This window comes from Hibiscus syriacus, unplaced genomic scaffold, assembly GCF_006381635.1.
Source record: "Hibiscus syriacus cultivar Baekdansim isolate YM2019G1 unplaced genomic scaffold, ASM638163v2 tig00111398_pilon, whole genome shotgun sequence".
Taxonomy (NCBI): domain Eukaryota; kingdom Viridiplantae; phylum Streptophyta; class Magnoliopsida; order Malvales; family Malvaceae; genus Hibiscus; species Hibiscus syriacus.
Window position 1 is genome coordinate 996,437 of NW_024063081.1, and position 14,512 is coordinate 1,010,948.

Below are 14,512 nucleotides of genomic sequence, written 5' to 3' on the forward strand. Positions count from 1 at the left end.
TTAGGCATACACAACAGACTGAGCATAATTGGCTAGCCTACCACAGAGAGAGAAGCATTGAAGAGAGCATTGTCTTCGACTGACGGCCAATATTTCATTAAATATAAGCAAGAACCTGTTACAAAAGCTAATTCGAAACAATTTCAAAGTGTGACCAAATAGGTGGGAATAGGTCGTAATATGCGGAGGATGTTGATAGGAATCTTATTGGTGTTAATATTGATTGCACTACTAATAAAGGGGTTAAGGCGAGTAATAGGTGTGTAAATGAATGGAGTTTGGACGAATAAAGTTGTGTTTGTGTTCGTTTATTTATTTTTTAAAGTGTTCATATTTCATGTGTTTGTTTAAATTTTCAGTATTGAGTTCGTGTTTGTTTGTTTAACGTTTATTTAACGTTCGCTAATATGATCGTTTAGCGTTTGTTAACATGTTTGTTTATCGTTTCTTTAATGCTCGACAACCAATATTCTCTTTTTATTCTTTTATTTGTGGGTAAAAGAAAAATGGTGAAATTACACTATTAGTCCTAAGGAAGTCTTTAAGTTCCTTGGGTTTCATAATGTGAACTCTAAAATTCACCTTATATTTAATTTAGTTCATATCTTCACCGATATTTAAAATGTAAAAAAAATAAAAGAAAAATGAGAATCAAGTAAAAGAACTTATAAACGAGATAATAAACAAGCTTATAAATAAAATAATAAACGAACTTATAAATGAGTCGAAAAACGAACTTAATTGGATTAGATAAAATTATAAAATTTAGAAACAAATAGGGGTTAATTTAGAGTTATGGACTAAACTAAATAAAAAACTATGAATGGTTAAAATATTATTTACTTTTCTTTATTCAATTCAAGTATATTTACTTAGAAGGACCACATGATACATTTTAATTGATAAATTTTTATTTGTAACATATGATAAAAATTTAATGTAAAATAATAACAAGATTAAGATCAATGAAAACAAAACATATGAAGGAATGAATTGAGGGTATGTTTTTCTTCTATCCCTGTTTTGTGCCTATCTTTTTCTTTTTCTATTTATATTTATATTTTTCTTTTTTCCATAGCCTTTTGCAGGAAAGACCTGATGCCTAGTGCGAATGGTCACTGTGATTTTTTAGATTGTTTCCAGTTTGTTTCCTTTCGTAGTCAAAATAATAATAATAATAATAATGTGACATTATTTTATCAATCCATCGAATGATAACCTATATTTCTAAATAATAAAAAAAGTCCATACAATTCCTATTATTTCTTTTATAAGAAAGGAGAAGGGTTATTAAAAACCATATTTAATATTTAATATTAATTACAATTAAAATAATATTTATTGTCGATATACCACGTATTTCATTGATTGTCATCCCATGAGTTAGGCATTTATATTCTACTATAACTTTTCATTTTATTAAGATGTTTTTTCTTCAATAAATTAATTATATATTAATAAACAAATTAAATTAAAAAAATAGCTTTATTATTTTAAAAATAACACTCCATTAATCAATATTAAAAACATTCTTTAATTTAATCAACGAGATTGCTTCAAGTGGTAAGCAACTTGATATAGCTTAAGCATGCCTCGAGTTTGAAGCATTGTGTATGTAGAAAATTACCGCTAAGAGACTCACCCATCAAAATTAAGTGTATGACACGAATCAATATGAATTAGTTAGGACAAAATTTTAAGAAATCGAAAGGGAAAAAAACATTCATTACCTTTTTTAAAAAAATATTAAGATGATTCTAATGCTAAAATAAAGTGTCAACAACATCATCATAAAAACAAGTAAGCGGGTCAAAAAATTTACGAGTAATCACATTTGTCACAATCTTTTTCGAGAAAATTTGTATCATAGCACTTTAGTTTATATCTAAGATTACTTTTAGCCAAAGTAATATGTTATTCCCATTTAGACTATTTTTTAGCACCAACCAAAGCGTTTGCAATATTGTATACAATGAATATGAATAAAATTAGTGATCTTTAATTTTCCTTTAAGGAAAAAAATCATTTTAGTTTTTATTAATATTCTTTTACCTTTGAATTTTTATTTTCTTTTAATTAAATTAATTGATGAAAAAAAGTAATAATCTGTTAATATCATATTTCATTTTATTTTTGAGGGTTCTATAAAAGATATGAAGAATATGTTCTCAATGTGGAGAATTTGTCCCTCAAGACAAATAATTAATTTTTTTTGGGTAAATTTAGGTGTTTCATTGAATTTAAGATTGTCTTCAAGTCATTGCACTTTCAGAATTCGTGTCAAATGGTAGATTATTAGAGTTTGATCCGATATCTGACTCAAATTGATTGAGAAAAATAGAAAAACTAATTTGATTGAAAGTATAAAGATTATTCTTTTTTATGTTGATTAAAAATAAATTAAAAAGTTTCTTTTGTAGTAATCAACCATATAAATAAATTATAAGGATTAGAGTTAGAATTCAAGTTATTAGCTGAAGTTGACGATGAAACAAAGAGAATAAGTGAAATGTTGATTTCTAAGGTTTTAAAGGGTTAAACATCATTTTCACTGTATTAGGTTCTTCCATTGCTGTTTAGGATGATGATGAAACAAAGGGAAGAAGTGAAAAAGGATGTTGAAGTGTCTTGTTGGAATTTTAAAATGGCAGCCGACGGCGGTGACTATAGTAGTTAATTAAAAAATTTGATGATCAAAATACAAGCGTCTTAAAAGTTTAAAGATCATTTATGTAGTTTTCCCTTATATTTATTATTTTTAGTAGAACTATAATATATTCATTAGTCCAATAAAACATCATCAACAACATCTTGCCACATGCATACAGGACAAATACATACATGTCTACCATAAGCAAAATGTAATGGTGATCGACCAATGATAGTCTGATGAACAAGAGCATAAACAATTGAGGCAACGACATATAGAGATGGATCACTTTGACGTCCCAAAACATCAAGCATAGAGGAGGAAAACCTGAGGAATATCCAAAGTGAACAAATGAAAAACAAATCATCCTTTAACTATAGTCCCGTCTTACACATATCTCTAAGAACCAACATAATGTCATATCTCTAAGAAGACCAATGAAAGAAATTTACACCGGGAGTTCAAAAGCACCAGTAACTATGATATCCTTTACTAAAAGAATGTTCAAGAAAAAACATTATTTTAAATACACTAAAATATAACTAAAAATTAATAAAATAAAATAGCAATCAATTAAAAAAATAAAATAACAGGGAAGTAGCGGGAGGAGACCATCACGGCTGCCGTTGACGAAAAGCTTGTGGTAACCGCAAAAAATGTTTTGTAACCGCAACTTCATTTTATGATGTGCATATACGAATTATTTCATTATCAACAAATTTGATTGATTTAAACCATACAGTGACCGAGGTAAACTCAATTGTTTTAATCTTATGAGTATATATTCTTGATGGGATTTACCGTTTCCTTTCCTTTATGATACTCGAGTCTCCAAATAAAGGAAGAATTTTCAGTAGCCACAACATTGTTCAGGATTGATTTCATGTGGTTCATATGAAAGCTGTTAACTGATGTTTACAATGACATTGTTCTGATGCGCCCAATCTTAAAACTCAGATCACCAAATTTCTGGGTTTTCTTTAACATTATAATGTTTTTGGATAAAGGATCAAAAGTCGATTGATTTAAATAGTAAAAATCAAAATTTGAACTATTGGCTGAAACTGTACCCAAAAGACAATGATACTGAAATCATTCCATGTTGTGCTTCATAGTCAATGCTTTTGAAAACAACACCACGCCGTCCATATCTGCAGTTCGGTTCGATGCTTGCCTGGAAACAAATTCTGGCCATTGCTTTTTCTTTTCATTCAAAACTATTCCTGAAAACCTCCATCTTTTCATCTCAATCTGGTGTTTCAAAATGATGTCTTCTGTTTTTGTTGTACAGGAAAAATGAACCCTTTCTGTTGCTTTTGTTTTAGAGGTAATGACAAGACAGTTCTTAGTTAAAGGAATGGTGATTATGGAAAGCTTTCATCATCTGGTCTTTAGTAAATTTAGCAAACACTTCCAAGCAAAAAACATGTTAAACAACAAAAGGAATCTGTTGTTACATATGAAGTTGGGATTTTGAAGAAGGAAGAGGGAACAATTTACAACAGTGCTAAGCCAAGCCAATCAAACACACTAGATATAAAGACTGGGAAATGAAAAAAAAAAACATTTCAATACGGACAGATATTATCGAAATATTCAACACTAATACGATCCTGGGTTAAGAGGACTCCTCCCCAGATTAGATGGTTTTAGTTCCCCAGTCCTTGGACTGTGTGACCGTGACCCCTTTCCACTTGCACGAGGGCTTCTCTCGCCTTTCAGACGCGGGCTTTGACATGAGAGGCGTGGGCTTTGATGGCCTCTCATGTCGTTTGCAGGCGTAGCGGTGGAGCTAGTGATTCTAGGACTGCATGTATGCCTGAATTCGCCTCGGCTTCTTGTAATGACTTCATCTAGTATCTCTCTGTCCCCTGGATTGGATGCTCCATGTCCCAGCTCTGTCTCCTGTAAGGCAAAGTTTAAATGATCAATAAAGTAATGGTAAATGGGGAAAGTTTCATTGTAGGAGACGAGTATCTGTCTTACTGTGGCAAGATTATATGGCAAAGAAGGTGCCTCTTCATACTCGGCGGCATCCAAGTCATAAAGATGTGCCCCTTTGAAAAACTTGGGCAGGATGTATTGTCTTACTGGAACTAAAAGCATGATCATCAAAGGAAACATAACACCGGCGATCGGAACCCAGGTTAAGCCGAAACATACGAGCAGATAAGCAGTTTGGAAAATGGTGAACATCGCAATTGTCTTGAACGGGACAGTCTCCACAAAGGTTGCATGTTGCTGCTCCAGGACTCTGAAGAAAGTGAAAAAAATCATCTCTTCGTTTATATCAGATAGACAATGGATAGTTTAAATTATAAGTGTAAATGTCTTTCGAGTATCTTACTTGTATCTTCTGCTTGGTGCGGTGAAGAGCAATAAGATCCTTTCCCAAAATTGGTTACCCGGCAAGCTTTCGATAGCCATGAAGGCGAAGTAGCCCCAGAGGACTGAAGTTGGGATCATTTTAAGGATTGGCATTGCTGCAACACATCCTCCTACCATGGTGGATTGAAGCAAGTTACTGAGACGCTGCTCTTTTACTTCAACTGGCAATAGATCATCGATCTCCTTCTCGATATCAAATAAAGTCTTGTCAATTGGGGCGTCGATGTTGCCTGTACATGTAGCAGCTTGAATGGTCGATTCTTTTAGTTCATGTAGTCCCTGCTCACAACAGTACAATTAGTGAACTCAAAATCTTATATCATTTTACTTCATTAGTTAATCAAGCATGCTTGATTATGTCAGGAAGCCGCTATATCAATCTTACCCGAGCTGCAGGCTCCTGGTGAACTAAAGGCGTCTGCATTTGTTGATAGGCTTCTTGCATATTTCCATACAACTGTCCCAAGCTAGCATTCTTTCTTATAGAGTTATGTGCTGTTGCAACCAGTCGATTACGAAGCAGCTGCACCGTAACAAAAATCAGTCTCTGTCGATCATAAAAGAAGACTGCACCGATTTCGTCTACTCAGGGCATAAACAAGAGCTATACCTGATGTTTGAGAGTAGCCAAGCTCTTGGTATGCATCGGAGATTGCGGAATGACCCCATTTGCTGGTGGGATTCCAATAAGACCACATAACAATGTCTGCAACCAAGAAACAAGCAAATAAACAAAGTGTTTGAAGGGAAAATTTTAGATTAAGGAAATAAAATAGGAAGAGCTGCATACCAAGAATCCCAAAAGAAGTAAGTCATAATGGTAACAAGATGGCTTTCTCAGATTAAACTCTTTCTGCTGAGCAAGTTGAGATGCTACACTATGATCAAAGTAATAGAGCACTGCGATCATGGTGGCCGGAATGAAGGCTCCGATAATATAGACAACCGGAACATTTAGCATGTCCTGTCATTTTTGTCATGTTCTTTATGTCAGTTTATTAGTCTTATAAGAAGACAGATTATATATATGCAGTATTGATTGGCAATTGAACTTAGTGAAACATGCCTTGATAACTGTCCAATTTTCATAAGCACCAGAGGACCATGGATTCGGGCTGAAGAGACGACGTGGGACTCCTTTTGGAACACTTCCGGAAGGTATGTAAGACGCGGCTGTCCACACAAGTACCATAAGTGGCACACCATAGTCTGCTATAAAGCTTCTCAGCGAACCTGTCCCGTAGAGCCATGACCGTGCTTTTCGGCTTCTTAAAGCGGAGAAAAGAAGGCCAAATGACAAAACCAAGGCAAACATCCCATTGGCAAACCGCCACGAAGGTATGAATTCTGTCGATTTGGGGTTTTCATGTTGCGGAATCCGAAACTCTTCCACAAGACCCTGTATATGACGTTTTTTTACAAGAAAAACAACTTTAATCTAGTGTGATTTATAGTAGAACATAATCAGCAGATGATGAAAATAGTTCTTACTTTGATAGCTTGCTGCATAAACAGCATAGCTATAAGCAGACCGAACAGTTCGCCCGCCACACGAGTAAACCTGTTGATAATGGAACAAGCTCCCAAGATAGACAGTAAGAACAACAAGCCTGCAGTCCACACGCATACCCTACAAAGCAGACAACTTTTGTCAAATATAGCAGCAAATGCATAAAATATGTAATTGAAGAATCTTGTTGTTGGAGTGCAGACAGATAATATTAACATTTTATGGCTAAATTATTGATAAAAATAAAAGTAGAGTTAACAGCTCACCATCCATTCCATGCCAGAAACAAGTCTCGACCCAAATCGGGTATGTCTTTAGCAAAGTTGAACATAAATGTATACATAATGACAGTTGGCTCAGCAACTCCTAATATCAGCAAGGGTTGACCTCCGATTATCGAGTGTACGATACCGCAAAGTGCCGTCGATGCCAAGGTTTGAACCGCCGTGAGAACTCCATCTGCATATTTACAACATATGAATCTACATGCAACAAAAACGGAGATTCAGGATTATTATTGTTGGTGGGGGATGAGTGTTTAAAATACCAGTATTTCTCTCAAGTTGTTCACCAAAAGAAATGACGGGAATCGCAGAAGCAAAGAAAATGTAAGTGGTGGGTGCCAGAATCCTGTGATAAAGAACACAGTTTGAGTCGTCAGCTTAAAAAATTCAAGCATAATACTTTTGCAAATACTATATATATATATATATACCTGAAGCCTGCTTTAAAGCCACCAGTCCAATCTTGCTTGTAACACATTAATCTGCCTCTCAGGTCATTTTTTATGCCTCGTAAAGGCACAAAGGTTTCCTCCATGGTGAGTTTTATCTATCTCAAACTCTAAACAATTGGCTCTCTAGTTCCCTCTTCCTTCAATAATCTTCTACTACAGAAAAAAAAGACTCTTGAGAATATTCAGGAATATCTGGTAAATTACATGTCTTTGAGATATCCAAAGTAAAGATAAAAGATTTAGCGGTGGTGGACGATGTTCATGTTTTTCGCCACGAAATGAGCAGAGAAAGTCAAAGATGATGGATCCGAATATTCAAAAGAGAGACACCAAATTACATAATTCTATGTTTGGGGAAGACATAAACATTAAAGGAAACCCAGTATTCTATCAAACTGGGAGTTTTTTTTTTTTTTGGCTTTTGTGTTTGAGGAAGAGAATTGAAGAAGAAGGCACCGTTTGCTTTTGAATAGCTTCTTAGATGCAATGTATGGGCGTAGGAGGAGGAAAGGAAGGATCCGAATATATAGGCACTTGCAAGTGGGTTCATTTGGTGGACATGTCAACTCTTAATTCATTTCAATAATTTAATACTCTATATTAAATACCTGAATTAAACAATCTTAATGGTAAGAAATGATAATATTTTTAAAAATTTCAGATTTGAGCATGATGTCTACGACATATTTGAACACTCATTTTCAAATGGTTTAGAGTTTTTCGAACATATATTATATTTAATATTAAATTATTTAAAATCTTTTAAATAGATAACTATTTTATAATCATCTCTTACTAATAAAATATATTTTACATGAAATAAATTATCAAATATAATGAAATTCATATAATTATATAAATATTCGGATGTTAAACATAAATAACTAAAAAACAGACGAAAAATAGAGTGAAGTTGATCGTCATTCTAATCGCTCCTACTGTTATAATATGTGCATGAATATGGTACATAATCCACTTCGTATAGTTTCCCTTTTATCAAACCATCATATATGGATCTGAGTTGAGTTTTGTGGCTTTGAGAAAGCCTGGTAATTTGATTAGTCAAACACTTAAACTCAAACCAACTTATTTTTATAAACATTAAAGAAGAAGAAGAATTAATAAAGTTTTTAGTATAATATATATTATATTGAATTTACGTACCCATGAATCACAATCCAACTCATCGTCTCTGTCGTTCATGTGCTGCGAACAACTAATTTGGTAAATAAATTAAATTAGAAAGTCAAATGCATATGCAATATTTCTCTTTCGAAGCAAATGCAAATTGAGATTGGGTGAGTACTACATCAAGTCGAAAATTTTCGAGTTAATTAAGTTGATAAGTCTTATTTTGTAATTCAAATTTTATTTTAAAAAAATTTCGAGCCAAGTCAAATTTGTGAAATTTAAATTCAGATATTCGAATTTCTATTTAAATTTAATTATAAATATTTATAATATTACAATACTATCTGATTCTAGTTTAAACAATTTTCTTACATTTCTTACATTTTTCATATATATATATATATATATTTCTTACAATTTTCATATGCGATATAGATATATTATATACAGAGTTGAAGGACTCTTTGACATTGAAAATCAATCCATTAATTACTAAAGTTTGAGTTATTCAAGTTATATTTTATAACTTGACTCGAATATAAAAAAATTGATTTGAGATAAATTTACGAAATTACAAATGAAATCCTATCAAATTTTAAAAATTCAATTTTTCGATTTAGGTGAAGTTTTATTCTTGTATGTTTAAATTCAATTTCATGCATCAGCCACATGTAAACACTACTTTGCCACTTGCTGTTTCATGAGCTCATCAAAGCAGTTCATAGATATGAAATTCTCCAAACACTGGCTAAATTTTAAAATGAATAAAAATTAAACCTGAAAGATCAAAATTTAGTTCCATGCATTTTTAATAGAATAAGCTAATTCTTGTTAGCAAATGAAAATATTCAAAATTATAATAAGAGTCTATAATTATCACTGTAAATTAAATAAATAATTTACACATTTTCTTATAATATTGAAATTAGTCACTTTAAATCTTATAAAAGCTACGCATGAAAAATGTTAAAAACCCAATCAAAAGACTCGAAAGAAAAATAAATATGAATAAATCTGACTGCAACGACGAACGAACCACAAAAAGAGATTAAGTTATTGAAAGATCATCGAAAACTACAAAAAAGAGCCGAGAGTCATGAGAAACTATCTACGAACGCAAAATTGTATATCCAAAATCAATCCGATGGTCCATAGCATGAAAGATTAACAATATTACAAATAAGTGTCATCTTGATCAGTCGTAACGTCCTCAAATCCAACCATGAGAAAACATAGAATAAAAAGAACGGTCAAACAACCGAAAAAAGACGAAAAACAATTTATAAAGGCCGAGAAAAACATGTCACAAAAGTACAATTATTTTTATTAAAAAAAAGAATCAACGGTTAATAATCAACATTAAAATTGATATCTAATTAAATAAAATTAAAAAATGATTTGATTTATAAAAAACGGTATAAACACTTAAAAAAAGGCGTCTAGGGTCCTAAAATAATGATTGCTAATATTTGAAATTAAAGCAAGCAGTAATTTAGTTCCATACATTTTAAAATTAAATAACAACTAAAAGTATAATTACAAAATGACTGGCTGTTTGTAATAATCAATATTTTGTTATGGTAATATTATATTTTTAATAATCAGCATGAACATGAAAAGGCACCACGCTTATTGGCTACTTCTGCTGAATCAACGGCACGTGGGTTCTAAACAAATTACGAAAATAATTTATTTCTCAAGATTTATTCATCATTAAATTTTCATTTAACTTGTTTTCTCGCACAATAAATTCATATAAAAGTTATCAAATTAAAGTGAATATTTGAAGCTGAAGAGACTTTAATTGTTGCAACCAGTGAGATGACTTTGATGGGTGGTAATTGTATATATGTTTTATTGAGAAACTATAAATTAGACAATAAATACACGTGTTGATAAACCTGAAATAGTATACTAATATCATAATACAAATATTATATCAATCAATACAATAGTGGTAATTTTGATATTTTTAAGTAAAATATTGACATTTACTTTTTATTCGATTATTCTTTTGAGTAGAAGTATTTATGGCCGTCCATGAAGGCTTTTGTCCTCGTTTCTTTTTGTTTTACCTACTTCTGTTTTTTTTTTTTTTTTCGGCATGTTGAGGCATTGGTGGATGATGCCCCCCTCGACCGATGTCTTTTAGCTAATGTGGTCGTCGCAACGTTTTTTAAATTTTTCTCTTTTCAAATTACTTCAGAATAATTAAGTGTTGAATGATTTAGAGGTTCTGGATGAATTAACTTTGAATGTGACATGTTGTTTGTTTACTGGTTATGAATCATTCAGAATGTACTTCTGTGCTGAATCATTCAGCACTGAATCATTCGGAGGTGCGAAACAAACGCGCTGAATGTTAAACGATTCAGCATTCAGCGCTGAATGGTTCCATTAAGAGATAAACAAACAACCCCTAAGTTTACTACTTATTTAAGAAATTAGATTTTGATCAATTTAATTTGGATATGTCATCGATATTTAAATTATATAAGTCGAATACCTAAAAAACTGTCTCATTATAAAAAAAATCTTTAAAAAGATAAAATTATTCTATGTGTAACCAAAAATTCATTTTGAAAAGAGTTCAGGAATCGATTACGCGTGAGGAACGATTAACACACTCGTATTGTCTAAAATTTATACTTAATCGTTTATACATCGTCTTAATAATGGAGTCTACAAATTCGAATCGACATTTAAAATATGATTTTTTTTATTGAGCTTTAGTTGATTTATTCTAAATTGAGTGATTTTTTGTTGTTGAAAAAACAACCCTGAAATATTTCACTTGAATAAAAGAACGTCATTTTACTTTGAAAAGAACCAACGTGATTTGCACATCCACTGTTAATAAGTCTATTCTATCGATTTTTTTTATATAAAACAACATCACATTTTTATTTAACAAAACCAATTTATGATTCAGTTATAAATGTATCAAAATATCATATTTACAAATAAAATATTAAAGTATGTTAATAAAGAATTAATGCATATTTGATATAAAAAACGATTTTATTGAGAGAAAATAACCAATTACCACTTAATTTAAATACTTTTATGTAACCGTGCTTAAGACATTAATAAGACCTTTTCACTCATTATTTAATCTAAGAATGTAAGAAAATATAATTATATGTTTGTTCAAAATATAATTTAAATACTTTTTTTTAAGAATTTGCTCCCCTTTTAAAATAAAAGGACCCTAAAAATACAAATGTATCATTTTATCTAAAATATACTCGATTTATTTTAAATACATTTCTTGTTTGAATGTTTATACACAATCATTATTAGGAAGAAAACATTTAAAAGTACTATTAAACATAAATGTATTTTATAATTTTATAAATATTAATTCTAAAAAAAATAATAAATATATATATAACTCTTTTAGTTTTACACAGATATAGGACCGTTGGATGAGTGAAAATAGATTACTGAGATTAACAGTAAGAAATGATAAAATATTCAATAGGAAAAAACTACAAGGAGTTAATCTTAACAATATATTTTCACTCATCCAACAGTCCTAAATATAGGTAAAACTAAAGCGTTTTACATTATATAAATGTATCTAACCCTATATATATATATGTGTGTGTGTATAGTGACAAATTATGTGTTAATCATATATATCGATAAAGAATAAAGGGTAACATAAGCATAAATAACACTTTGAATTGCAAATTTTTTTATTAGTCTAAGGTTATTATAAGATAGTATTTGTTCAGATATAATTTTAGCTTATTGACAATGTATATATACCCTACAAACATATACAGTTATTGGAACTATAAATCTCTAAAGAACACAACACTCCTCTTTATCATCGAGATTACACAATTAGTACAAAATTTCAATACAGCATTGTTGAAATTACCAGTTGGATCAGTCACTTTTAACCAATACATAATTCCTTGCATCCACAAAAAACATTACTACTTTTTATCACTATGACCATTAAGATCAGTACTGTTTTGTATAGACAAGTCTAAATTGATATCCACCTTCCACTAGACTCTCATTTATCTTTTACAAAGCAATCAACCACTAAGTCGAACCATACAAATGATATTTGAATTCCACAAGTAAAAAAAAAAAAAGTAAATGTTATGATTGATTCTATCAACCAACTATAAACCAACAGCTTGCTTTGGACACGAACTATTTGTTCTTAACATGATTAAACAAGAGTGTTTATCAAGCCTGCCAAAAGCTCTCGAGCTTCATTTGTGGTGTAGAATAATGGCCTGATAAAATAGCGGTCGAAACCACTCGGTTTGAAGCTTCACTGAAATGAACTCCGTCCCAGACGATCGATCGCGACACATCGTTGCAGATGGTTGAACCAGACTGGCCGCACGTTCCTTTTTGGTTGTAATTATTCGGAGGCCCCTATAGCCACAACACGCCATGAATGGATCCTCAAAGCCTACATCATTGTTTAACATATAAAACAAAAGAAAATGATAAAACACCAAGCGAAAAGAAAAAAGGCAAAAACTTTACCATATTTTTTGAACTTGCTGAAGAGTTTGTACTTGATGGAGTATACATCAACATAGACAATGGTTGCATCTTTAAGAACAGTTCTCATCTCTTTACAGATATCACTCAATCCTCGATTGAATGCTTTCGCGAGATCGTTATGGACACGGAAGCATCCGATTCTATCAAGATCAGCCTTTGTGTGGGGATGCAACGCGAGTTCTTTCGGTGCACATCCTAATGGACCGATGTTGTGTATCCAAAATTTTCTGCCACCATACGAGTATATGTTCTGTAGGTGTAAAACAAGGAAGGTTTTGTTAGAAACCATTAATTCGACACTAACCCGAATTTAGTTTGATGAAATGAGATGGACTCACTTGGATAGCTAATTTGATTTCTGCAAGAAAAGAAGGGATTTGTTTAGCCACCGGTTCATATGTCAAGTTTGATGCATACAATGCCATTAACAGATCATTTTGTCCGATGTCGATCATGTATAGAGCGCTGCGAAACCCCTTTTCATCCATGTAACTTCCGGAACCTGCAACAATGACTGAATTTGAGGCAAATTTCATTGGTTCCACAATCTAATTGAATCAAAGGGAGTTTTGAGAAAATCAACATACATGTTGCTTGGAGTTCAAGTGATCTGTTTTTAAAGCGAACGAATTGGCGAACTTGAACATCAAGAGCAAAGGGGACAAACTGTGGCAGAGTCATTGCACCAGTTACAGCAAAGTTCACTCCACTGGTGAAATTTGGAGCCAATGAGTCCAAATATGGGCTCAAATAACTCAAGTGTTCACCTACCATAAACAAATCACAAACTTGAATACCAAAAGGCTAAAAACTAATGCATGCAACAGAAAGTTTATTTGGAAAAATGTGATGCCATGAGGAATCCCAATAGGGAGTCCAGTGCCGGCTAATACTCCTCCGGTATCTGAATTTGAATCACCGAAATTGATTATAAGGGGTCTGCCAGGTTGCACTCTGAAATACCAATAAGAACAAGGAAAACCCAAATCCATAGAATCAATTTCAAATTCTTAGAAATCCATCCAGTATCCATTTTTATGGTTCTTGATACTGAGAGCAGATGGTAGACTTGACATACAAAGACTATATTTTGCCGGTATTGACTTTTCTGTCTCGATTTTTTAGATCTATCCATTAGTTCAGAAAGTCGAATGAACTTGCAAATGGAAATTGTTTAATAAACGAATGTTTCCTTACAAAAGTTTCCCATGTGATTGAGTGTACATTAAACTTATCATCACATGGCCGAAGGCTAGGGATGAATCGAGGGGAGCAATAGGCACCCTTAAATATTTTAAATATTTTTTTTGTATTTTTCATTAAAAAATTGTTTTCACCCTCTTAAAATTTTACAAGTTTGATTTTCTTTAAAATTTTGTAAATTCATTTCTCTGTTATAAAATTCTAATACGCTCATCAATCTCAATAGCATTTCTCAGTACATTCCTGCTAGGTCGTTGACAAAACCTGAATTTCCTCGAAGCAGGACTAAATCTTGGGCCGTCTGTTTTATTTGGTAGTCATCCACTCGAATAAAAAACATGGGTTTTTTTATCAG

The 14,512-nt window shown here is 31.9% G+C and overlaps 2 protein-coding genes across 2 annotated transcripts; both read right to left on the reverse strand.

The window, feature by feature from the left end:
- Positions 1–4,090: 4,090 nt before the first annotated feature.
- On the reverse strand, positions 4,091–7,791 carry LOC120161258 (boron transporter 1-like). Its single transcript, XM_039171523.1, has 11 exons — positions 7,264–7,791; positions 7,096–7,178; positions 6,815–7,007; positions 6,530–6,668; positions 6,105–6,437; positions 5,829–6,002; positions 5,649–5,744; positions 5,424–5,561; positions 4,998–5,317; positions 4,637–4,904; positions 4,091–4,555 (listed from the first exon to the last, which is right to left on the reverse strand). Exons 1-11 carry the CDS (start codon positions 7,365–7,367, stop codon positions 4,253–4,255), a joined length of 2,151 nt encoding a protein of 716 aa, XP_039027454.1. The 5' UTR covers positions 7,368–7,791; the 3' UTR covers positions 4,091–4,252.
- A 4,513-nt stretch (positions 7,792–12,304) lies between these two features.
- On the reverse strand, positions 12,305–14,021 carry LOC120161051 (GDSL esterase/lipase At3g62280-like). The gene is given in 7 exon segments (XM_039171354.1): positions 12,305–12,821; positions 12,824–12,856; positions 12,934–13,204; positions 13,293–13,456; positions 13,542–13,721; positions 13,778–13,900; positions 13,903–14,021. Coding segments are annotated over 7 exon segments (1,053 nt in total). The 5' UTR covers positions 13,988–14,021; the 3' UTR covers positions 12,305–12,624.
- Between the last annotated feature and the right edge of the window lie 491 nt (positions 14,022–14,512).

Bases quoted from the DNA above. Each gene is read 5' to 3' on its own strand.
- LOC120161258 (XM_039171523.1), bottom strand. From the start codon at position 7,367: ATGGAGGAAACCTTTGTGCCTTTACGAGGCATAAAAAATGACCTGAGA. The intron at 5,745-5,828 runs GTATGCAGCTCT...TCTTGGTTGCAG, and splicing joins TACTTCTTTTGGGATTCTTG to ACATTGTTATGTGGTCTTAT. The intron at 5,318-5,423 runs GTAAGATTGATA...TGTTGTGAGCAG, and splicing joins ACCAGGAGCCTGCAGCTCGG to GGACTACATGAACTAAAAGA.